Source organism: Ochlerotatus camptorhynchus, unplaced genomic scaffold (genome assembly GCF_037179485.1).
Source record: "Ochlerotatus camptorhynchus isolate MF236.1 unplaced genomic scaffold, CSIRO-AGI_Acam_v1.1 ptg000257l, whole genome shotgun sequence".
NCBI lineage: Eukaryota > Metazoa > Arthropoda > Insecta > Diptera > Culicidae > Ochlerotatus > Ochlerotatus camptorhynchus.
In genome coordinates, this window is record NW_027040747.1 from 1,734,166 (window position 1) to 1,761,408 (window position 27,243).

The 27,243-nt window shown below is 37.8% G+C and overlaps 1 protein-coding gene and 1 non-coding gene across 2 annotated transcripts; both read left to right on the forward strand.

Moving 5' to 3' along the window:
- Positions 1-295: 295 nt before the first annotated feature.
- Positions 296-25,377, forward strand: LOC135705082 (clavesin-1-like). The gene is made up of 2 exons (XM_065226657.1): positions 296-536; positions 23,772-25,377. Coding segments are annotated over exons 1-2 (972 nt in total). The 5' UTR covers positions 296-535; the 3' UTR covers positions 24,743-25,377.
- TRNAN-GUU (transfer RNA asparagine (anticodon GUU)) lies at positions 18,267-18,340 on the forward strand. Its single transcript has one exon. It is a non-coding gene; the product is annotated as a tRNA-Asn (tRNA).
- Positions 25,378-27,243: the final 1,866 nt, after the last annotated feature.

Consider the following 27,243-nt stretch of genomic DNA (forward strand, 5'->3'; position numbering starts at 1 on the left):
CTACTATGCCGCCAAACGACGAACCTCACCTACTCCGCTGCAATCATAAGCTGGTGGTCGTGGCCCGATAATACTACCTACTATTCACACATAAATATTGGCTCTTCTCCCTTTCCATTTCAAATACAAAGTGAAAGACCACGTGCCAATCGACCAAGCACCAACACACAACACGGCGCGGCCCGCTGGAAGAGCGAGACGGCGAGCAGAGCACGAAACTCGCGCAACGGTGGGGAGTTTAGCGTGGCTCGATCGATCGAAAGCTTGCCAAGTCCACTCTATCCGTCGAAGTCAGTTTGGATTTATCCATCTCGGAATTCGGAAGTGCTAGAGAGCCTCGCGACCCGTCAGAGTGTGTGTTTTCTCTTTTCTATTCCCCCTCGTGTGGTTTGGAATTCTTCTCGGAGGATCCAGCATCCCCAGTGGCAGCAGCAGCAGCAAGAGCAGGATCAGAAACGACCCAGAGGATTCCCAACGACGCACACACACACGCACCCTTCCACATCCCCGTCGCAACAAGGATTCGTAGTTGAAAAGTGAGTGCATTTTACCCAGCTGTTGTGAAATGGACATAGAAAGAGAGAGTGATTTTGACCGTTGTTTGAAACATAAAGAAAGAGCTTGAAAGATGAAAGTTAGGGGGCCATGCGGGAACGGAAATTAGCCACCCCATGTGGAGAAATGTGGGCACGAAATGGAAAACGACGGACTCTTTGATGGAAGAAGTGGGCAAATGAACCGGAACTAGACATATTTTTGGATCAGTGTTGAACTGTTTTTTTGGTAGTTTGGGAAATTGAAGTGCGTGCTGAGATCGATGCAGATGATTCAGATTGATGTATATGGGGCAGCCAAATGGAATGGATTGGGTAGTTTTTTTTTTTTTGATAATTGCATCTCTCGTGTTTCGCGAGCAGATGTTTCGTCGAACAACTGTAAACGGATTGAGCAAATGTTGTGGTCGTAAAAGTGCATTTATGGATTTATGGTTTTTGGATGGTTTATGAATACAGTATAAACTGATTCAGTTTTCAATTAGGTTCATTTAATTATCGGCGATTGAATAGAGTAATGAAACGCTATTGGCGAATGGTTTGGAATGAATATTTTTGTAGCAACTTTGCTGAAGACATAAATGTTCTATCTCTAACGGTAACTTAGGGTGACTCATGAAAAATCTTGTTATACCTTGATGGCTCGCAAAAGAATTAGGGTAAATGATGGCTTCGGCACCCATTGACTGTTTTCGGCAACTAAAATGTAAACGTTAATTTCACTGTATTCGTTCACCAAAACAGTTAGCTGAATGTATTTGAATGATTCTGTAGTCTTTCAGATTATGTAGTTATGCCAGGTTTTTCTTCAAATGAAATATACGCACCATAAAATACGGCTGATTTAGAACTGCCTATAATAGAACAGCAGGTTAACACGCAGTTCAAATGGAAATGTTGCCGAAGAAAAAGAGGCTGCCGACAATAGTCACACTCACCTGAGAAGTTTGTAGCGTAGTAAAAACGGTTTCAAATGTTTTGGACAATTTTGTCGATTGACAAGGATAGAATGCAATTTGAACTAAATAGCCCATAATGCTAATTTTAGAAAATCCGTAAAATATTTGATACATTTGAATGCAAAATGAGGATTCAGGTTTACGGGATACCCCTCACCATCCTTCTCCAACTGGGGAGTTTGGTAAAAAGAGACGATCAACTCGATTCGTACCTTCCTCAACGTTGTCCTTGCTCGCTTTCTACTCTCTATATAAAATTTTCACACTACCGTACACGGTAAAAAGTTATCACATCTAATCCAAATGCTTTTGCAGTCGACTTAGTCTGCTATGCGGCACTACGAATCGAAGTAATTTATCATTGATTTTCAAGTTATTTGAGTTTTGAAACAGTGATTTGTCGTTGAAAAATATATACTGTATAACACATTTAAATCAAAATGATTATCATTTGAATCGGCACCACTGCTTTCATCCATTGAATTTGATAAGTTTTGCTTTTGGAAGCAAATGTCAAAATCGCACATGACAAACATTACTCGCGAAGCTGGCAAGTCAACAACAAATGAAGTCAAGCGATAGAAGCGATAATTGTCCATATCCACCCGAAATAATTTGCGTTCTAGAGCGTATTATTAAGAAAAGTTCGATTACTGAACATTGTCAAACTTATCAAATTTATTGCTCAATGTCTCGTCTTGATTCTACTGAAAGCCTTGCGATGTTGTTCAATATCACTTGGAAACATGTAGTCTGGTAATATGATATGGTCATATTCTGAATAAAATATATCAAGGCTTGCAAGGTTATATATTTATTTAAACCCATTTTCAGCAAAAATTAAATCCAAGGATAAATTATTTAAACTTAAAGTGATAGATTGTCAATATCAGTATGGTTGACATTTCGAGTTTAAATCACAGCACATCAACTACGATGAGAAATAAAATATAAAATTAAGTGATTTGTTGTTGATTTCATCGTGCGTCGATACGATCTCTTCCAAGGGATTTGCACAACGGAATACAATGTTTGGCAAGTAGTGCAAATTCAACAGCAAATCACTTTACATGAACATGATGTTTTTGTACCGTGTACTTCAACGGAACTATAAACTCTATACTTTCATCTCCTCCATCTATCGTATAAAATTACCACTTTAAGTCTATTATTTGACGCTTAGCATCTTCAACTATGTAAATCGTTAACCTCACGCAGAAGTAATACAAACAAAATAGTTAAAATAGGCTAAGTTTGAAAAATATTAATCAGCAATAATTGATGTATTTTAAATCTATTGATATTGAATAAATCTAAATATGTTGTCTCAAATGGTGCAAATAGATTTTAAATTAGCCAATAAATTATGATGAGTTAAGATTTTTCAAACATTGCAAGTTTGCCTTTACACATTTCATTTGAGGCATCGTGTTCGAAGCAGTGCTGAGATTTGTCATTGTCATTGACAGACTTTTGCGCGATATTGACAAAATTGCTTTTCTCATAGTGACTTGATCCTCAAAAAAAAACCTTTGACAAAATCTCATTCATTTTTCGTCAATGACATAGATTAACCTGGCAACAAAAAGTGTAATTTCGTGCGTTATGAGTCTCATTTCCATATGAGTTTTGAATTGCATGTTGCTGGTTTTAAAGCATTTAATGCTGCTTGACTATCAGACATAATGCAGATATTCTAATGTTTATAATTTCTACACAAGCACATTACAGAGCATTCAAGAATTGCTTGAATTTCTGCTTGGAACACAGTTGGCCAGTAACCCATAGATATTGAGATATCCATCCCTGGACCAGTTACCCTTGCTCCCACACGATTGTTCAATCTTGAACCGTGTGTATAAAAACGGTTGAACCTGGACTGTGTTCGTCACATGTTCGTCACTGTTCGTCGCTGAAAGAATTGTCACTGATAATTGACGTGGTTTGCCTTGACGTAAGACTGTTAGCTCAAATGAGTGACCAAAGCAGAATTTTGAATATCGCCGTGTATTGTTGAGATTTTGCAGCACTGTCAATCTGACATTTTCCGGATTATCGAGTCGTCAGATAAGTGAGTGTCGGATGAGCGGGAGAATACTGTATATTATGGCGACGACAACATATCGAGAAGACTGGCAACTTTGCCTGACAGACACAGTAGCGCTGTGCTCGAGCGAAGGTGGAAGCAGCGCATAGAAAAATGAGCAAATACACACCTTTCTTCTGAGGATGGAGCCTTTGCTATCCAATTCTGTAAGAGCATTTACCTTTGAGTGGCAGATGACTAATACCGGTTGTATGAGAAAATGGAAAAGTTGCCAGTCTTCTTGATATGTTGTCTTCGATTTTGGGCAATCGTTCACATTTTTGCTAAAATTCGGCCTTTTTCGATCTTGATTTTTTTTTTCAAAATAGCGTCTTTGACATTTTTCATTTTTCGCACGTCTGCTTTACTTCTGATCGAAATGACTCTTAAGACAAAGTTGTGAAGAAAAAAATGTATTTTTGGAAAGAATATCAAAGGAAATTTAATTTAGTAATTTATGGTAAAAATACAATAAATTGTTAAATGCCTAAATACTTGAAAACTACCTTAATAAATTTTTGGATTTTTTATTTAAAAAAAAATAACATTGCACATTTTTCGAAAGTTCAAAACTATGCACATTTGAACATTTGCAAAACTCGTAGAACAAGAACTTTTTGTCAAATTTGTGATACTAAGATACTTTTTTGGGTTATATTTTCACAGGAAACGGTTTAAAATAGCTCAAATTGTGTTTCCTGTGTATAAATTGAATCTATGACAAAAGGTTGAAAGACAAAAGGTCGAAAGAGAAAAGATCGAAAGACGAAAGGTTGAAAGACAAAAGGTCAAAAGACAAAAGGTTGAAAGACAAAAGGTCGAAAGACAAAAGGTCGAAAGACAAAAGGTCGAAAGACAAAAGGTCGAAAAACAAAAGGTCGAAACGCAAAAGGTCGAAAGACAAAAGGTCGAAAGACAAAAGGTCGAAAGACAAAAGGTCGAAAAACAAAAGGTCGAAAGACAAAAGTTTGAAAGGACAAAAGGTCAAAAGGACAAAAGGTCAAAAGGACAAAAGATCGAAAGAGACAAAAGGGTTAAAAGGTCGAAAGCAAAAAAGGTGTAACTTAAATAAGAGTAAATTGTGTTGATATGTTATGTATTAAAGCAGTGCTCGCGTATAAAAGAAGGAGAAACCTCTGGAAATTATGAAATTCTAATATCTCATCATCTTAATTTTTCGAAATTTTTGGAAAAAAAACTGATCATATATAAAACAAGGAAAAATCTAAGAGGTATAAGATTCTGAATTATCATCAATTTTTCAAATCCTACAACTTACAAGTTTTCCAAAGTTTGAAGGGCTCATTTTTAAAATTTAAAGTTTTAGATTCATATTTCAATCAATGTTGCAAATATCCACACCAATGAACACTCAGTACCAGTATTTGAGAGATACAACTCACAATGTTCATTTTTCTACCAGGCTCTCACTACGAATAGGACAGATGCAATAACAAAAATATTCTGAGTCAACACAGCGGGAGAACAGGCAAATGCTGAGAATGTGTTCATCTAACCAGACTCTCTCTCTCTCAGTCATTGAGCTTAGTCGTTCTGATTCACCATGAATCTAACTCGAGGTCTGAGTCAGAGTGTGCTGATTGAGACAAATTGGGTTAGAGTGAGTCTACCTGTTCGGTGAAGCAGTTGTGTCTTCGTTAGGTGAGCATTGAAGACCGAGGTAAAGACAGCAAATCTGCATTTTAAAAGAATAACAAAAATATTATAACTTCACCAATGAAACAGACGGCTGACAGCTGCAGGCAGAGCGAAAAAAGCTACAAAAGACAGCTCTATCGGGTTATACGCAATGGTGACGTAGAACTACGTGGTCTTATATAATAAATGATTTATTAAATGCAGCAGAAACTTGTGTTTTGTGTTGGAATAAGATTTTGAGCGGGATTCTCTCTGTTTATACTCTTTAGTATGACTATGATTGCCCTGAAAAGAATCTTTAGATATGAATTTTAGTTGGGACACTCTTTTGGAAAATCTTGGTGGCCGAAGGCGAATGCCACGTCTACTTGTTTCGTCAACTAACGACTTTCTGATGAATGTGTTGGGGAAGCAGCATATGCATGTACGTAATTGGTGAATTTGTTAGTTATTTCTACGCTTTTGGGCAATGCTTGATATTCAACACTTTTTCAATAGTTTATTTAAAAAACAACAACAGTCGACAGCATTGCTATTGATGCGTAGACATATTTCTGATCGATTGGTGATAAATTATTGAAATTGGTCCAAGGGCAGCTGAGATATTAACGGTCAAAATCTTTCATTATTTCGTTACATGTTGCATTTTTGGTTTTCACAAAGTGTACACCCCTATAGAAATCACAGACGTAGTCCTACGTCAAAAAACTCTCTTTCTCTCGCTTAGTCGTGACTCTATATCCGTACATAATAACCAGTAAAATCTTGCTCAACCATTGACGCAGTCACTTAGTGATTTAAGTCGCCTGAAACTCGAGTGACACTCATTCAGTTCCAGAGCTTCCTTGGTACCGACTTGGATTTGTTCATTTCATAGAATGAACGGATAAAGGCGTAAACGTAAAGGGCACTCTTTCGCTTTGTAGTTCTCTCCCGTGGAGATTATTGTCGGTTTCAAATCGCGGCTTTGCTCATTTATTACTAGCAACACATGAATTACTGTGATTGAAAGTAATTCATAATTCTCATGATTTAACTTTCTTAGAAGGATGTATTGAATGAATAATATTTTTTATTATATCATTCACATTACATCAATGAAAACCATTTTTTAAAGAACGAGCAGCTTTCAAAGAAGGAACAATAGTATTAAATCATATTTTACTTTTAAGCATTTGTTTGAAGTCATTACAAATCAGTTTCAGAATATTTATATCAGCTATCGGCCTTTCGACCTTTTGTCCTTTCGGCATTTTGTCCCATTCGACCTTTTGTCTCTCGACCTTTTGTCTCTCGACCTTTTGTCTCTCGACCTTTTGTCTCTCGACCTTTTGTCTCTCGACCTTTTGTCTCTCGACCTTTTGTCTCTCGACCTTTTGTCTTTTCGACCATCTGTCTCTCGACCATCTGTCTTTGACCATCTGTCTCTCGACCTTTTGTCTCTCGACCATCTGTCTTTAGACTTTCTGTCTTTAGACCTTCTGTCTTAGACCTTCTGTCTTTCGACCTTTTGTCTCTAAATCGTATTAATTACTTATTAAAATGATCAAATCTTGTCATTGATTTTGAATTTTTCGTTTTTTTTTGTAGCTTTAAAACAATTAAAATTAACAGCCTTTCTTACCAAACAGTGTTAAAATTTCAGTGAAAATTGTCCTAGTCGTTGATGCCATTTTTAAATAGAAGAGCAATACGTTTTTGAAAATGTCTACAGGCATACAAAAGTTTGAACACACTTTTATATGGATAGAGGGTTACACGCGATATTTGTGATCATAGCTAAGCGTACTCCTAAGAGCTGCGTTACATTTACATATTTTAAGATATTTTAACCGAATTTATTTTTTGGACCATTGACAGATGTGATAACTAAAAATTACACGAATTACAAAAATTACAAAATATATAAGATTGGACAAAAACCGATTCCAGTGTATTTATATTTTAAGATTCTAGCGGGTGGCAACTAAAATTTTGGAATTTCTTTCTCAAGCTGCCAAAAAAAGACAAACATACTTGAAGAAGACCTGATTTATTGAAATTAAAGATACATTGTCCATTGTTGAAAAAAAAATAGTGAACATTTGAAAACGGTCCGTAATCGGATGTTCGGCGAAGCTTCCGTTTGATGTCAGAACAGGAGCGTTGTACGGCCTTCATGTCAACTTTGCGAATGCATCTCTTGATTCTACCAATCAACTGTTTGCAATTCGTGGCTCTCCAGTTATTTTTGTACACCAAGGAACTCAAAACCCCGAAGAAATCTTCGATTGGGCGACACTGAGGCAGATTTGCCGGGTTGTGGTTTTTGGGTACAAATGGGATCGAATGGGTATTCAGGAACGATTGTGTTTTTTTGGCGTAATGCGATGACGCTTTATCCGGCCAAAACACGTATTGTCCATCAGCATGATGTTTTCGTAGAAACGGGATCAAATTTTCTTCAAACATTCGTTCTGGTACACATATTGATTGATTGCCAAACCAGAAGGCTTGAACCATGGCACGAGAAAGAGAACGAAGTCCTTTTGCGTCCATAATTTTGGCTGGTCTTCCACTACCTTGCTTGCGAGCAGTTGTTGGGGATCTTAGGATATGGTAAACAGTCGAAGCCGCAACATTTTCGCTTTTAAAATGTTGTACCGTATACTTTTTGCCGAGATTTCTGTGCAGTTCGTAGAACTGTACAACGCGCTCGCGAAACACTTTTTGTTTCGACGGCATTTTGAGCAAAACTGAGCAAGCATAAACAAAACAGAAAATACTAGCAGAAAGAGGAGAGAGAGAGCTAACACATACATACTCTTATTTCTCTCTGAGCTCGTTTGTTGTTGAGCATAGAGGACTCGAAAAAATTCCAAAATTTTAGTTGCCACCCGTTAGAAGCTTCAAGAATTTAATTTTTCAGATCCTGGAGGAATCAGAAAAATTTTCGAGATCTCAGACATGGACAATTCTTAAAGTTATGGATTATGATCAAAACATTTAAAACCTCATCAAGAATTTTCAATTATGATAAATGATTGACCTAGATAGATTTTCCAAATAAATTAGATACAAAATAGGTATACAAAGTATGATAAAGGATGCAATCAAATTCCCTGTTAACTTCCAGTTCTCACTGTTTTCCGGTACAGACGCAAAATGTTGAAAAATTGAATGTGAATTGACGGTTGGATTGAAATTCTACATTGGGATAGCAGCTTTTACAGACAAGCCCATTTTTTTTATCATTGCGTGGTTTTATACTTTATGGCAAAATTTGAGAAATGTATGAAAATTAAAAGGGGTGGTGTTCCAAAACGATACTTTATTTCTTTTGAAAATTATTGAGAAGGCAAACAAAAAATGACAACAGAACATAAAATGCATTAAACTGGAATAGATGAGCGAATGTTTGGTTTAGAGATTCTATATCTGATTTATAACTTTTAACACAACTTGAAGTGTGAGGTTAATATTGATATGGAGAAAACTATATTTTTACTGAGAAATAAATAATCTTGAAATGAAATGTATTACTGAGTCCAAAACGGCACACTCGCTGATTCTAGAGATCAGTTCAGTTCATTAAGCTTGGTTTAGACTAGGCAAGTCAAATGATCAACTCAGTTGAATTCAATTGGCTTGAAAAGTTGAGCCTGGTTCAACTTTTTTCAATTCAAGTGAGTTGATCAAGTCAGTTGAATGGCATGGTTTATACGTTCAATTCGCGTTCAAGTCAGTTGAATTCAACTAACTTGATCAATTGACTTGCCCTGTCTAAACCCAGCTTTACAGTTTTGACACTTTCAATCGGCTTTGCACGTGACAAAGAACATTTTCACATTCTCTCAGTTTCTCGCCAATTTCGTTCTCTACTGCTGCATGGTCCGAGACTATGTGCAGAGCAGAGTCAATTTCTTGGAAGAATTCACCGTTGCTTGGTAATCTTTTAGCATCCGAAAATAGATGGATCTCTTCTGTTATCGCACTAGTGAATAGTACATCCCTCGTTGGGATGCTTTTTAACGAAGGGATCACTAATTGGGTGATTCCCAACTAAAAATCAGCTGTCTATCTGAAAATTCCATCAAACTAGCCTTAAAAAATAATGCATTTGGATTTGATTCCAGTTCATAATTCCACATGTTTGCTACGAGTTTGTTTTCTCAGTAGTTAATTTTCAAACATGAGATTTCTAGCGAAACCTCTTCAGGCATAGCAATCAGTCAATTGAGCAAATCAACACCGGCACCACAACAGTTCGAAGGCAAACACAGGTGTGAAAATTGACAAACCCAATCACGTTAGCAGTCAAACACACGCACACACACACACACACTACCTTGAATCAACGGAACTCGTTTGGCTCGCTATTTGTTGGACATTCCAAACAATCCGGCTTTGACGTCACAAAAGTCGCGAACCGCCGCTATTAGTTTCCACCCCTTTTATGACATTGAAACTTAATCAAATACTTCGTAACGATTTACCCATCCCGATGATGACCTGGCAAAAGCCCCGCTCCCTGGATCACTAGCGGACACCGTTTTGTTGCAAATTGCGTAAATGCTGAACTACCAGCAGCATCCTCTTAGCTCACCGAGTGGATGGTTGTTGCTGCCATCTGAGAAACATGGAACCGGTTTTTGGTCCGCGCGCATGAAAGACGCGAATGAAAGTACCTTCACTTTCAATTAGGACCCGCCAAAAAAAAAAAGTAAAGACAGAAACATCAACATGAATATAAGTTTCCCTTTTTTTTTGTTCGGCTCGCTAAGTTGGGGCTTTCTGCCCACTTAGTCCGGTCTTAGTCTCGCGTGCGCTTTTTCTTTAGCTTTGACTTCGAGGCTCCGAGACTTTGCCAACAGTATCAGCTGCAAAGTGGCATGGCGTCGTCGGTGCACGGTAAATGGGAAGAGGAAACTTTCTCTTTTACCACAATCCCAGCCAGAGATGCAACCACATGGGTACTAGAGTTATCATGTTGCTTTTACTTAAACGTGACTGTTGCGAAATCTCACGGCAGAAGGTTGTTGAACCTACTCTAAGGGAAGTACATCAACCTTGATATTGAACCTGCATCAAACATCTGCGCGAAGCCCTTCTCCAAAGGACCGATTTGAAAATTGGAAAGTATGGTAAACAGCTATCGCTCCTAAATTGCATCTCTCGCTGCCCACTCGACATGATGTTCCCATTTTCCTACCGCTTTTCAAACCAAAACCCCGAAAAAATGAAAAGAAGATCCAATATAGGTCAGTCCAATTATTTGGTTTATTGACCTCTTCCGCTTGCACTGACTGACCGGTATGGACCGTGACACAGAGACTTTCTTACGCGCAGTCTGTCAGTTGGTCAGCAACCGAAAGTCTTCACTCTCTTATTCTTTTTTTCTTTTGTGTTGACTGACGGAATGGCATGGAAGCTGCCGATGTAGCCATTGCTTTGTTTTGCATCTACATGGACGGTAATTTAATGCATGCCGTTGAATAACGTGCACGAACTGCGTGATTCGAATAGGCAGATGAAAGTAGCGTAGATGAAAAAAAACTGAACGTAATGGAGGAACAATACTTTTTTTGATTGATTTCTAAACAAGATTAGCTAGGTTTAATGTCCCTAAGACCTTGTACAGACATACAAAATACACCGTTGTAATACCGTTGTACCAACCGGTGGAAACTACCGACTTTAAATTGGCTCACTACTTGACTAGCCTATTGGTCCCAAGCAAATCGATAAACGTACCCCATTCTAGTCGAAATTCTAGTACTACACTATGTTTGTTTTGATTCACTATGAAAGTTTGACAGATAAAATGAGGGGTTCGTGGATTTTCGTATGTTTCAAGGGGTGCAGGGTTTTTCTTAGTCCCACGGAAGCTGGGGGGGGGGGGGGGTGACTGTCAAATACGAACAATCGTTGCTTACCTCGTATAACTGGTTCCAAACGATAACAAAGCCATAAGCAACGATGGTTTGTTGATGTTTGGAGCCAAATTCACATAGGGGAAATCAATGAGCGTAAACAGGTGAGGCCCAGTAAATTTGTCGTCTCTTTCGTTCTCCGGCTGATTAAATGGATGACAAAGTTTGACGTCCCACTCCTTCAACCGTTTGAACACCGGAAGAACGAAAGAGATGACAAACTCAATGAACCATACACATTTTCAGTAGGCCGATTTGACTGCACATCCCGCCCCTGACGGAAGCCACATATTGAGTGAAAATGAACTAAATTTTGGGTACTTTTTTTCTTACTGTGCAGATTTTAGTTCAGCAGAACGTTCTCCAGCAACATGTGAAAAGGCATACAAACCAAACCTAAACAATGCATTTAAACGTTGGTTGTTCACGAATTACAACACGCCCACTCAAACTAACTATATCATCTGATAGAGCAAATTATCTCTCAAATGCTGGTGTCGGTTTGCCAGAATGTATAGACTAATTCACGAGAAATCAACGTTTAAAGCCATTGTTTACATTTGGTACATAGTGTTGCACTAGTTACTAGCTTCATCTATCATACGTCAAAACCATCATATTCCAAAAAAAACGATAAAGTTTATTGTTGTTGACCGGACTGTGGAGTCCGTTTTTATGCAATCGTAGGAAAAAGCAGTGTATGATGTTGTCCGCCACGCTGAATAATTTATAGTAGTCGTAAATACTAGATACTATAGAGATTTAATAGAGAACTAATGTTACAGATATTTTTCAGTTACTCCCGGATTTGGAAAATACTTCTTCTGCAGCGGGACTCAGCTTTCCATATATATTAAAATGGCTAAAGTTTACCCAGAGAGAAAACTTTAACACCTGAGTAAACTTTATCCAATTTCCTTTAAAAGTATGTCAATCCATATCTGGGTAAATGCATGTTAACCCATTTTTTGACCGAACTGGGTAGAATCTACCCAATTTCGAGTAGTTTCCAAATTGCGTATAGGCAGGTACTTTTTCACAATACTGAACCATATTGTTAATTAATAATATTTGGTAAAATTTGACTCAACTGTGAGTTGATTTTGATAGCTTTGTTGATATTGAGCTGTCAATTTCTAAGCGCTCAATTTACAGTGTACTAGTCTCCTTTCGTTGTGTCGGAAAATAAAATCGTGTCTGGGGGTATTAGGAGTGAACCATATTGTTGGGGTATAAGAAGAGTGAAACATATTGTTAATTTTAGTAGGGGAAATGACGGCTTCGGCATGACAGACTATTTTCGGCAACACAAATTGAAACACTATTTTCACTGGATTTTCTTACGAAAACACTTCGTTGAATGCATGCAAACGATTCTTTATGCTTTCAGCTTCAATTTGACTATATTTTTACCACTTAGAAAAAGCAATCTAGCAACGTTTTCTTGAAATGCAACACCCGCACTACAAATTGTAGCTGATTTCGAGTTGCCGATAATAGAACAGCAGAAGAATGGAGCTTTGTAAAAGCGTTTCAAAACAGTTTTTGACAATTCTTTCGACTGAAATTGTTAGAGCAGCTGGCAGCAAAAGATTGTAAACAAACCAATACTGCATATGTGTGCGTTCCTTAGAGAAAAAGGCTATAGAAAGATGGTCGCTGCTTAGGTTGCCGAGAATACGTAAATTCCCCTATTTGTTAACATGCGCATCGTAAAATAGTATCAATTTTCTCAACATAGATATGTATATTGATAAGTCCATCAAGATGAGAGCAAACAAAAGTATTGGGAAACCAATCATTAAAATTAGCACGTTTACATTCACATCCGTTCGGTATTCGTGTTCCACATAAAATGATTCAAGAATTTAACTATTTTTAATAAAAAAGGTCCAACAGGCAGTTAGAATGTTGGTTTTAAAGGTATAGATAGATTTGATACAAAACTATATGGCCGAGTACACAGGGGTCGAATATATTCGATTTATTACTACCAAAAATGACCCCCTTCCATGCTGTTCGATTTGGATTTGAAAATCGTATCTCAACCGTTTCTATGCATTCTAAAGATAATGGTAAAGGTTGTCACAAATGTAAGCTTCGATAAACTAATTTTGTGTATTACATTGCATTCCCCAAAAGATTCCCAAAAGCATAAATCATCCGAGTTGAAATCATGAGCTAAATTCATGAATTTAACTTTTAGCTTTTAAACCAAAACATGTATAAAAAAAATAAAACAAAGCATCAGATCAGACTGGAGTCGAACCAAGAACCTTATGGTCAGGCATGGAAAATTATTTGCATTCATTTAGTGCACTTTTTAAGTTAACTTTTTTCATCAACAGAATTCCGCAAAATGATGTATTAAACTTTTGTAGGTTTTGTTATTAGCTACAACTTTTGTTAACAAGTCAAATCCGTATCTCTTATGCATGACGAACCAGAGCAAACAGAATCCACTACTGTTTTTCAGTGAATGTATTTTACATTCACTGAAAAACAGTAACGAGTTCTGCCCGCTCTAATTCGTGATGCATAAGAGATACAAATTTGAGTTACTGGCAAAAGTTTGAGCTAATAACAAAACCTACCAAAGCTCAATAAGTCATTTTGCGGAATTCTGTTGATGAATAAAGTTAGCGGCAAATTAATGTAAATGAATGCATGAAATGAATGTAAATGATTTTCCATGCCTGCTTATGGTCATTAAAACCCATATTTGACCACTAAACTATCAGTAATTGTATAAGGCGGAAGGTGAAAGACGTACAGGAGATACCTATGTAGTGCGTTTTATGAACCCGGTCTACCTGGTACGTGTAACGCTTGTAGCGGTCATGATTCCGCTGCATTATGAAGTTATGAATTTCAATCACGAAATCATGAACCATTGTTATGATTTCATGAGATGGCAAGTTTTTTCATTTCATGATTTTTTTATTCATGAAAATGCACACCAATCACGAATAAGCGAAAGTTTAAATAAAGAGAGAGAGAATGATTAGTAATTTCTATTTAATTCCACTACCTTATTTGCTTATCCTTGACAGATGCGCGTATTTCAAGCTAAACATCTCATTAGGTCCTAAGTAACATTGACAAATTCTCTTCGTCGATTTTCTCTTTGTATCCCCACAGCCATGTAAAGACATTCCCATGTTTTTTCAGCAGGCAGATCGATAAAAGAAGCTTTTATCTAGCATCTAATACTACAAACGCAACAAGAAACGGTTATGCGCTCAAGTTATTAACGAAAAAGAAAGTCGGCGAAGAGAATTGATCAATGTCACTTAGGACCTAAAGCAATGTTCAGCTTAATTTCATCTACAATGCGCAGACGAAATAAGCAAATAAGGTAGTGGAATTAAATGGAAATTACCAATCCTCATTGGCGTAGCTAATGGGGGTGCCAAGGAGGACCAGGCCCCCCTCCAGAATGATGTAGCCCCCAAGAAGTTTTGGGTGTTTTTTTAAACACAGGTATTTTGTCAAGCAGTTTTAGGTTACCTTTAATTTTTGTTGATTTTTATGAATGTCTACTGTTCTTAATATTCTAGACTACAAGAATCAATGTCGAGGGAGCTCTACAAGTTGGCCAAGAGTTCAGGAATTTTTCTCTAACCTCAGGGAAAACCTCAAATAGAAGTATTTGAAGAAGAAGTACAAGAAAAATCGTAAAAATTAACGAAACTTAGTAGAAATTCTGGGAACTTCATAGAGCTTCAGGAAAATTCGTTGAAACTCAGGGATCTTTGGAATAGTTCAGAAAATGTTAGATTTAGAATCTTCGTAGAAGATAAACATTATTTAATTTCTGGGAACCTTACTATTGGGCCGTATGAATAAAAAGAGTTTACTTTACTTTCCCGTGCTTTTCTTACGGGGAAAGTAAAGTAAACGCTTTTATTCATACGACCCATTGTTCGGGGCACTTCATTTAATTTCAGGATACTTTTTTTGAAGCCTTATGAGCTTCAAATAGTTCGAGGAATTACATAAAAGTTCAAGAAATTCCATACGTTGAACTTCGCGGAAAATCGTTGAACTTCGATCTTACTTCAAAAAAGCTCAATGAACTTCGTCAAATTTCAAGGCATTTTCCAGATGTTCAGAAGTATTAGTAGATGATGAGGTCTTTTCAGAACATGTTCAGATATCTTTGTAGAATAAAAATATAGAATTTTGAATAAATTCAGAGAACTTCGTAGAAGATGAAGAATTTTTTCAAACTTAAGGTCTGAAGAAAATTAAATTATAACCTGATTTTTCATAATTTTTCTATGACTGAGATTCGAAATTTTAAAATCCAAATTTGTCTACTTTCTAATTTCGAAGAATTTTCCTCTTGAAATGAATCTAGGTTAGTATTCGAATGCCTTAAATTACGATTTTATTTTGAATTCCAAATGGTCCATGAGCTCAAAACTTTTGGTTGTTTGGTATTTTTCTATATTGAAAAACATTTGATCGATTTTTTTATGGCGTATTTATTAAACTTGGCGGAAGTTTGAAAAATTGTTAAAATTCTCATTTCTTTTTTTTTAAATATTCATGTGCTGGAATTAAAAAAAATACAGTCTAAGAAGGAGCTTCCCATGATAATTGAAAAAAAATCGTGAACTTTTATTAACATTTAAATTCGAAGAATTTATGCTAACAACCGGTATCAAAGATATTTATTTTGTAATTACAAAATCTTGAAAACATATCGACTTAAAATCTGAAATATATATTATTAAATATTAACAAAACTACGAATTTTCTAAAATAATCATGAAAATTTAATTTTTCTTAGAAAATCATCCATCCCATCCATATTAACATGATTTGCCTTGAGGTACGTTCAACCTGTACCCATGCACATTGTTTCTAGAACTTGTGAGAATATTTTGAGAAGATTTAATTCTCAGCATTCCTCGAAATATTCACAAAACTACGAATTTTCTAAAATAATCATGAAAATTAAATTTTTCTTAGAAAATCATTCATCCCATCCATATTAACATGATTTGCCTTGAGGTACGTTCAACTTGTACCCATACAGATTGATAATGTTTTTTTAAAGATATTAAAAGTTACTTCTCCCATGTTTGATCGATATCTACTTTCAGGGGTAAACAGAATGTTTAGCTGGATGTAGATATTCAAGGGTATTTCGATATACTTGTTTTGAAATCACGTTTTTGGTCATTAAGTAGCGTATAATACACTTAAGTAATATGTTTTTTGAGTCAAATCGGGCTAAAATTTTCCGAGAAATCCAAATCCGAAGTCAGATTTTACATATAATGTATTTTAAAGAGTTTTATATGAGTAAGTATAGTAAATTTTTAAGTACGCTAAAAATGAACCTCAGATTCGGAAGGTACGCTATTGGTACACTACATTGGTGTAGGTTTTTGAAGGTTTAATGAAGGTTTTCGAAAAATCACCCGTCTATTCAGCAGGACACTCTAAAACAAGGAATTTGCGAGGTACGTTCAAAATCCTTGAAGGTACGCTATGGTACGCAGTTGGTACACTACGAAAAACATAATTTTATCAACTTTTGGGAAAAAGGGCCTGCTGGATAGATTGACATGAAAAAAGCCAACAGATCGTGCACATTTTGATCACCTTTCCCAATGTGCCACTCAGGAAATTGGCGGAAATTAAATATTTTTTTTTTATATTATAAGCCCTTGAGTTTAATTTAGGTACCTATGTCTGTGATTTAATTGATGATTGAATAAAGAAGACCTGAAAAAAATCTTGTCACAAAATTCATGGAATTATCTAACTCGCAGAATTACCTAACAAAAGAATTTTCTTAAAATTACAGATCCCTAAAACCATTATGAGATCTAGACAATATGCTTATTTTTGTAAGCCTCGCCATGATAGGTTATATTATTTTATGAAGTGAAAATGTATCCAACAGAAAGATTAACTAACAAATAGCCTTGACGCCTTTTGATTGAATAACAGCTAAAAGATTAAATTTAACCGTAGTTTAACAAAACAAAACAAAATGCCACAGGCCCCGCTAGGCCCCATCCAGTAAAATTTTCTAGCTACGCCAATGCCAATCCTTCTCTCTCTTTATACAGGTACCGTAAAATGGGGTATCTTTGATAATGCGGGTAACTTTGATAGTATAATATAAAGAATAAATTTACTCGCTGTGCTTTTACCAAATAAGAAAAATTGGTTCTATATTGTAGCTTTTTGAAAAAGCACTCAAACCATCACTTATGAAATGTATTTACGATATAGCCATCACAAATTCAATGTTGTATTCTTATTGCTTATGAGTTTTCTGATTATATACTCATTCAAAGTTTCATATTTAAAGAAATAAATCGAGCATTATCAAAGTAACCCCAAATCAAAATACTGAAGTTCGGTCACATAACTAAAAAAAATAGTGCAAATGCTTTAATTTTTGTTCAACATATTACTAACGAATTAACTCTTGGATCCTCAGTACTTGTTTTTAAAATATAGAATTTGGAAAAGCAGTCATTGCTGTAAAAAATATTTAGAATATACTTTAAAAAACTATCAATGTTACCCCGTTTTACGGTACTAAGATGCCCACATTCATCAGGAAGAGAAAGTCATTTTTCGACTAGTGGCCTCCTGAATCCCCATAGTGCTCTGGATGTGTGTTGTCTATTGTCTAGTGTCAAATGTTCAGTTTGTGCAATCTCTGGTTGAAGACTGTGTCCAAGGAATGTTTGAGTTTTGCAGCAGATGTCGCTATTAAAAATTCACTTACATTTTAATATGTTTGGCATATGTGCTGACTTCCATGGTTGCATATTGTATGCCAACGCAATCAGTATACTCGTATTGATAAGCGACTTTTTAATTATAAATTGTAGCTCAGTGAAGCAGCATTCATCAACTAAATTGATTACTTCCACACCCGATTCTGCCACTCTGCTAGCTTACTGCTACATGCAGGGGCTGGTGGGAGACTACTGGTGTAGAAGCGTAGGATTAGAAGTGTCCTATACACATCTCCTACCACGCTAGCGTGTTCCAAACGCTTCGTTACTGCTAGCTGCTGCAACAATCGTTGTTCCATAAATGGAATAACACACACAGGGCCTCCGTGGCGCAATTGGTTAGCGCGTTCGGCTGTTAACCGAAAGGTTGGTGGTTCGAGTCCACCCGGGGGCGCTATATTTTTTACCCTTTTATACCAAAGTAAGGGATGCTTGGCTAGTTACCAGTTTTGCAAACTCCCCTCACCCCTAAAATCCTACGTCATTTAAGTATGATCCCTGAATTGAATGATTTCTCGGGTTAACTGCGCGAACTTTTGAAGCACATCTAAGCGAACCGCTTTCATCGAACAAACGTCATCCCACGTTGTTCACTAAACATTAGCATTCTTCGCAACAGCACCAGCAGTCTAAGCTGCAGTATTGGATGGAGACAATTGCAGTCAACAATTGAATTTATGGACACGCATCGTCGTCGTCGTTCAAGGTTTACCGCTATCGAAGTGTTGAAGCGAAACCGTTATGTAAACAGCAATACACGACTAGATATAGACTGAAACAGATGCAAAACCTCACGGGTGTCTTTCTCCCTGATGTCGTCGCAACGTGGTTTCAGCGCGGAAAAATTTCGCCGGATGATGACACGCGATTCAAGGCGACGACAACGCAATTTCATAACCTCCTTGTCATCAGCGAAATCCGGAAAGCCAAAATCGACCGACCGATCGCGTTCGGCTGGCAGTTATCCGCTCCAGTGGGCGCCGTATCAGACGATGGCCATCACGAAATCAGAGATTATACAATCCTAATACCAATAGGTACGACGCGGTTTTTGATTAGCATACTGCCGTCGCCAGTCGAGTGGGTGACCATGATGCTTGAAATGGCGACAATTTTCCCTTTGACTACCACCACTAACAACAAGCACCAATTATCAATATGTGTAATCAGTGCGGGTGAAGTCGAACCAGATTATTAGCCGGCGTCGTCGTTGGTCGAGATTAGTGTGATTTCGTGCTCATTTCGTTTTATGGATTTACGGGTCAGGGTAAGTGGCGTCGAGGCAGCCGCGTTAAGTTTTGCAAATCGCGCGCGAACTCTATGCTTGCTTTTGGCACAAGATACAGATATGCAGCATCTATTATGAGGGTGAGCGAGTGCATTATGCACTGTGCATCTATAACTCGTCGAATCAGCTTGCAACGTTACACTGAAAACAGTTTTCACATGGTTTCTATTAGGAACACCCATCATATTTTTCCAATAACGAAATTAATTATTATTATTTGAATATCACATAACTTAATAAATTAAATGTGAGTAATCATATAGATTTCATTGGACCCATAAGGTTCATATGATTTAGTGCTGTTGTTTCTAATTATAGGCTCACATGAAAGTTCGCATGGATATTTTCTACTGGTTATGTTATTTATTTTATGCGTGTACGATACCCCGACTAGGCCGGTAGGCAATGTTATATCATATGGAGCTTCTGAACGCATGGCGAGAAAAAAAGTGAGCGAATAAGGGAAGGCGCGAATGTTATGCGTAAATCGAAACAGGTTTTGCGTGTTGCAGATGTTGTTGATTACATCTACCATACTAGAGTTTTCTGCTAAATGGCTGGGAGGCCAGTTTCACTTTCTGTCTTGCAACAATATGAATGAAGCCAGGTAGGTACCTGCTACGAGCGAGTAATTAAGTAGTTTCTAGATTGTGTGTGTGGTCAGTGGTCTTATTTCACCAAAGTAGACCTTAAACAACCATATTGAAGATTTGGAATTAAGATTGAAACAGGTACAATATGACGCGAATCTTTCCCACTTAAATTAAACTTTGTCTGTGTTTTCAACACGAGGGAATATGAATCTTCCATCGATATTATGACTAGAGTCGGTGTATAATGAGTCACGCCAAGAGTGAAGCCAAGTCTACCTATTGAACTGTCAAACCGGCTACCTATCGTGCAAAGTAAATAAACATTACGATCCAATGAAAGGTCCAAGAAAGGTATTGCAATAAAATATAAAATATAATCGAAAAAATGAGCATAAACACGCAGTGAGCGTTAAATTGTCATGGGATACGCTCGGTAATGATTAGTAATGAGAATTTCTACTATTTTTTGTTAAGATAATTTGACAAAATCACTTATATAATGATTTGCTACAGCCGCAATATTTTTTCTCTCGCTAGAAGTCATTTGAAGTTGTTGTAAAAGTCCTCTGTTGCCAAGTGAAAAGAATGGGAATCTTCCGAAAACCCTGATGCGAGTTCAACTGTTTTTCTCTTGGCGTGACTCATTGTACACCGACTCTAATAGAGTTCTCTACCACCGTTAGTATTAGTGATCAGTTTCACTAATACATGTATTTTACTGGTTGAAAATAGAAAATAAACCGCTGTCAAGTCGAACACTTTGACAGCTGATTTCGTGGTTGAAAATAATAAACAAATCGATTTTACACGGCTACACTAGCTAGGTTGTATTAGTGAGATCTTGTATCGAGAAGTCAATTATGACCATTTCGACTCAAGCGTAATATTTTAAAAGCCTGGAGTGGTGAACATTTCACTAGAAGTTGGAATGGCGGATGTAACTGATCTATACACGATAGTGGTTCGGGAGGATCAGAAACGTCACAAAGTGATCTGTTGTCGGCGTTACCGAATAAAATGTCTAAGGTTCTGTTCCTACATTCTTTATCGGAATCAACTGCTTTAAACATAACACTTCCGTACCGTCAAGTACTTGATTGGGGAAACGAAAATTCGTGAGGATCCGTTTAAACAAACCCTCCCAAGACTGTATGCCTCATAAAGGGAAGGCTGATTAAAATCCCCAAATGTCATGTGGAAGTCCACCTCTTGAGCCGAGCTCAGAACTCTGTCAGCTGATTCGACAAACTTACTAATATTGTTCACGTTCTCTGCTGGATCAGGAGGAATATAAGCGCCTCCAACGTAAATATGTCGTACTCCTGCATCGATAACTACCCAAATTTGTTCTGTATCTTCATCTACCACCACAGGGCAACTACTGGAAAATAACCGAGTATGCACAGCTACTAGTACCCCTTCACCTTTTGTCTTACCAGATCGTATGGGGTCGCGATCCTTACGGTACACTTGGGCTGCGTTCCATTTGGTGAATTTTCACTTAAATATGACACTTCGAAAATAAAATATAATGTTAGAAAATTCCTCTGTTGATTTTCGAGAAGGTGATTGTCAAAATTGAATCCTTGTCTGTCAGAAATATGTCTGGTACAATAACAGGTTTATTTGAAAATTTTCCATGTGTCAAATATAAGTGAAAATTCACCAAATGGAACACAGCCTTGACACTGCGGCCCGAAGATTTGAGACGATGAGATCTCAATTTTCAACCTGGCTTCTGAGAGAACTACGATGTCATACTTTGAGAACCCTAACGTTCTGGTAGTAGAAGCTGACGATATCATCTGTACGGGTAGGACAGTATGAAGGTGTGGCTTCGCCAGTTTTATCGTCCCAGGTAATAGGCTGAAGGAAAGTGATGATCTGAGGTGGTGTAGGGGTAGGATGGTGCAAAATGTACCATTTAAGCAAAATCGTTAATTGCTTGCGTATGGGAGCTAAAATCGAGGAGAGTAGTTGAGTATATTTCTACTAAAATCGAGTGATTTCGAACCATAAACGAACGATAACTCACATGATAGAACTATTCCACATATGGTTTGGATGATACCCCGAACATGTCTTTAAGCAAAATAACAATACAAATTTTATTAGGCAAGTTATCGTTGTTTGTTTTTCTACAAGTGGGATTTTTACCCTAGGGGTGCATAATGGGGCCGCCCTTAGCTCAGTCGGTAAAGGTACAGCTACAATGCAAGCCCATGCTGGATGTTGCTGGGTTCGATTCCCGGTTCATTCTAGGATTTTTTCGGGTTGGAACATTTCTCAACTTGCCTGGGCATATAGTATGATTGTACTTGCCACACAATTATTCTAATGCAAAAATGGTACAGGCATCGAAAGCTTCCAATTAATAACTGTGGAAGTGCATCTAGAACACTAAGTTGAGAGCACGCAATAAGCAAATATGCGATAAGCAATAAGCTTGAAATGCCAAGAAGAAGAAGAAGAAGTGAATTATGGGCTGTTCTCCCCTACTGCTATTATTACCCGTGGAGGCAGCAATGTTGTCGTCTGTCAGTGATTCATTAATGGCAGTGTCAGTTACGTTATGAGTAAATGTCACTCATATTCGAGAAAAAATCTGCTCGAATATGAGGAACATTGAGGAAAATTGTACTCACTACGGATTTATCAACTATCATGTACCTCGGATTTTTCTTCAACTGAAGTTAATTTGGGTGCTAATATTCCTAAATCGGTGGGTTTTAAAATATTCTATCTTAGAAAATCGTTGGTGTAATTTATTTTAACATAAGAATGTATTGGCTCTTCAGAGCCGTCCCCTAATATCTGTATAAAAAAATATCGGTAGACTCGTGAACGTTTATCATAAGATTTATAGTATATGCAAAATCAAATGTTGGCAGGCCAATAAAAACACATTTTGTGTGATCAACATTTCACAAGTAACGGCCGGCCTTTAAACGACAATGGAAATAAGGTTGGAAGCAAATGATAAGTTCCAGTTGATACGTAATAGCTATGAAGAATAACTATAATCAAGATTTCGAATTGAAGAATCAGACTTACACACTTAGACATACCTAATTTTACACGTGACGGAATCCGTCTTTGACATAAAAGATGAGACGTAAACAAACATGTCATGTAATATTATTTAAGTGCTACGAGACTGAAAAGTTCGTTGCTCGACGAAAAGTACGTTTGATTGAGCTATAATTTATGTCAAAATTGACGCTCGTATATGTCACTCTCAGAGCACCTAAATTTACATGATTTTTTTCTAAGTGTGTAGTCTATCCAATAGGACTTGTCCACCTGGACAGCTTTGCCACAGACAGCAACTTTCTGCATATCAAAAGTGTGCAGACTATCGTTGCCTTTTGAGGGAATTCTGAGCTGATGATGACCATTCAATAGCCAGGCTTAATGGAGCCTTGCTCGCGAGTTTGAAATGAGCCGAGCGTAGTATTTTTCTGAGGAGTAGAATGCCTACTGCCAAATAATTCCACTGAGCTTCAGAGCTTGTGAGCGAAGGGGGATAAAATGACATTGAGGTTTGCTGCCATTCATGTTCATGTTTTCTATCACACGCTCTTACTCTCACTCTGGGTGAACTCTGAGCTTCTTGCGTCGAACAAAAGAGTCATCCGGAGTCTCCTCACGTCAAATCATCCTCTCGCTCAAGTTCACTCTCCCTGTCTCTCGAGGAGTTTTTGTTTACTTCTTCCATCTTCCAGCCGCCACTCACTCGAAGTGAGGGCTGGCGAAACTCGCAGGACAAGAGTGTTTTAAAACCTCCAGTGAGTTTGAGGAGTTTAAGCAAGCCAGGTCATGTCCGTCCGAAAAATTGGACTGAAAACAACAACCTTAGATGCTAGTACTTAGAAGTTACAATCGAAATTAAAAAAAATAATTTCCTAAAAATAATCTCATTATTTTCACTATTTTCTCCGCAGTGGCCGCTCTGAACCTGTGCAAAGCACCCGAGTCATACGAGGTATACGCCTTCAACCTGCCGGACAAATTCAAACTGGCCGCCCAGGATGAGCTCCGCGAGGACGACGACATCCGGGAGAATGGCCTGAAGCAGTTCCGCGAATGGATCGCCAAACATCCGCTGATCAAAAAGTGCCGCACCGATGCCCCGTTCCTGCTGCGGTTCCTCCGGACCAAAAAATTCTCCATCCCAGCCGCCACGGAAATGCTGGAAAAGTACCTCTCCATCCGTCAGATCTACCCCAACTGGTTCCACAAGCTGGACATCAACGATCCCGAGCTGGAGGCCATCATCGACACGGGATACCTGTTTGCCCTGCCAGAACGTGACGAACGTGGTCGAAAGATTGTCTTCTCCAATGCTGGCAAGTTCGACACCAGTCGCTTCACAGCCGCCCAGCTCATCCGGGTGCACTCGCTGGTAGTCGAAGCTCTCTTGGACGAGGAAGAATCTCAGATCGCCGGATACGTTCACGTCATCGACGATTCCGATCTATCGATGGGATTCCTTGGAATTTGGTCGTTCACCGACATCAAGAATCTGGCTAACTGCGTCCAAAACTCACTTCCCATGCGTCAGAAGGAGAACCACTTTGTCAACCTGCCATCGTTCGCCAACAAACTGTCCGATTTCATCCTGTCCGTTCTGAGCGACAAACTGAAGAACCGTGTCTTTGTGCACAAAAGCATGGAAGAACTCAAGGCCAAGGTCAACCCGAAACTACTTCCCAAAGAATACGGTGGCACCATCCCAATGGCCGAATGCGTTGCGCAGTTCAAGACTTTCTTGAAGGCGAAACGAGACCAGCTGGTGGCTCTCGACGAAATGCAGATTGAGATCAACAAAAATTCGGCATACTGGGCTGACAGTACCGATGCTGACATCGCGGCCGGAGTGATCGGTAGCTTCCGGAAGCTGGAGGTCGATTAATTTATTTTTTAATCTTGTAAGCAGAGAATCTCACCGTCATAATCACTTCCTTCCCCATGAGAGTCCCTTAACTTTTTTTTTAACTCTAACTTTAACATAATTTAAATCAACACTCGCTGAGTACTTCGGTGACTTTTTACCCTAGACAAATGTACTACTACTTTAGATAAATCGAACATAACTAATTAAATCCGGAAGAGAAGATTTCAAATAAAACGATCCTCTTTCCCCAAACAGGTGGAACAAAGTTACCAAAACTCAACTGTATCACTATTAAATGTTATCGAAATGTCGGGTTAGGGTAAAGCTAGCCCGAACAATAAATGTAGGGTAGCTTGTGTTTAGGTGGTACTACTTATTTCGGACAGCAAAACTCTTCTCTGTGATGATGGTTTCTAAAACTGACACAGATTAGGTGAGGTAGAAGAAAAACAAAACCGCAACTTTTATATCTATAATTTATTGCTATCTAGCGAGCTATTTGACTAATCAGTACATATGCACAGAAAATGTAATCCAAGTGTTTAGAGAATAGAATAAGACGACCTCCACTTTTATTCTGAATAATATCAAACATTCTATATGTATTCGATTGTCTATGTATGTTTTATGCGAAAATAAAGTTTAGGAAAACTCACGCAAATATGACATTTCCCGGAAATCCGAATTAATTTGTCCAATGTTCGTAATCGCATTCAGGCTGATCATTAAGGCCCAAGCGCAATGACAGCGGAAGCAGAACGACAGTGGCTGCAGAAAAGCCCAATCTGAGTAAGCCTACTTGTAGGATTGAAAACTAGTTAGAACTAGAGAGGGTCTAGTATAAGAGAGGAGTGGATTGAAAACAAACTGCCTTGGCAACATGTGCCTAGGTGATTTCTAGCAACACTGTCAATGCAATCAAGATTAGCTCTGGCTTTGACAGTTCGTTTGGCTCAAAACCAGCCAGTCCACTCCTCTCTTATACTAGACCCTCTCTAGTTGGACCCAAATAGACTTCGGTTAGTCATGTTCATGTCATTTGTGTCAACTGTCAAATTTGCCGTTTGCGTTTCGCTTCCGCCCATATCGCGTTTGGGCCTTTACTCCTGCTTATACCTATACTCAAAAAATTCCACACTTCATCATCATGTGTCTCACACTTAATTGAGCACTCATTGTGAAACACATCCATTTCATGTGTGAATCTTAGGCTGTGAACCATGCGTCAACACTATTGGTTCGAATTGTGACACACTTGGAGTCTATGTGCCTCAAATGGTGAAATCAATACCTTTGCACATAATAGTTCAATGTTTTATAATATTCTACTTTATCGACTTCTACTTTACCGACTCCAAAATTTAATCAACAAATATATAAGGAAAGCTGCTAGAGAGCAGTGCTTACAAAAGCCTTTTTTTAATGAGTTTAATTCGGGAATTGCCCAACTAACATTTTCAGCTTTATAAGCCAACTTTTCCAGCGTTGTGCTGTAAAGTAGCTGAAACAAAGCTGCAGATACAGCAACAAGCAGATAGCAAAATTGTTTTGGAGATCGTTTACTCAACTTTTTCACAACCATTATTCAATTTGTCAGTCGCATTGAATAACATCACCCAATAAACGCTAATGTCACTTCTATGCAATTATTAATCAGCTTTCAACTTTAAGCTTTAAAACAAAGCTAATAAAGCGAATATATTACTCATTTGATGGCTTCTACACAACCAACCACTCTTGCTGAATAACATAAATATCAAAAGTGCTTTTTCAAAAACTAAACAACTTGTAGTCAACTTGTAAACTGTGTTAGCGCTACTTTGAAAGTTATTTTACAGTCAACTAGGGTTATTTTTAGATTTGTGTAGTTTTACAGCTTTTACTCTGCTCCTTTACAAAGCTTAAGTAACTAGTCGAGAAAAGTGATTCATGTGCACTATTATAAAGCCTCTACTCAGCAATCTTTTTGTAGAAGGGCATGAAAATGTGTTTACGTCAGTTCAAAGTGTTGGCGTAGCGAAGTTGGTAGCATCAAGGTTCGCTAATGCGGTCGTCTCGAGTTCGATTCCAGGTACCTGTAAAACGTATATAATTAATTTGGTGGTGTGCTTCGATTAATTTGATTTCGCAGTAAAATAAACATGATAAATTCCTCCAACAAAAAAAACCGTAAACAATATTTACCTCTTTCGTCAAGAGAAAGCTTTGTGTAGTGAATATTGGATAATCTGGTTTCACACACACAACTAAACAGCAGGATTAACAGCTGTGAATAGAAGCGTAAGTAGATATGCAATAAGAGCTTGTCCCCCAACCGTCGCAACAGTCATTAGTAGAAGACTAAGTTCGTCAGATTTGCTTGTATAGAGGTGTGTTGAGTATCGTATCGTATATGCAAATGAAAAATCAAGTGTCTAAACACTTCGATCAGACGTGTGTGGACTTATTTGATTGTAGTGCGGTTCTGAAAGAACTTTAAATCGTCTTTAAACAGATTGATCTTGCTCCAAGGGAAGCTT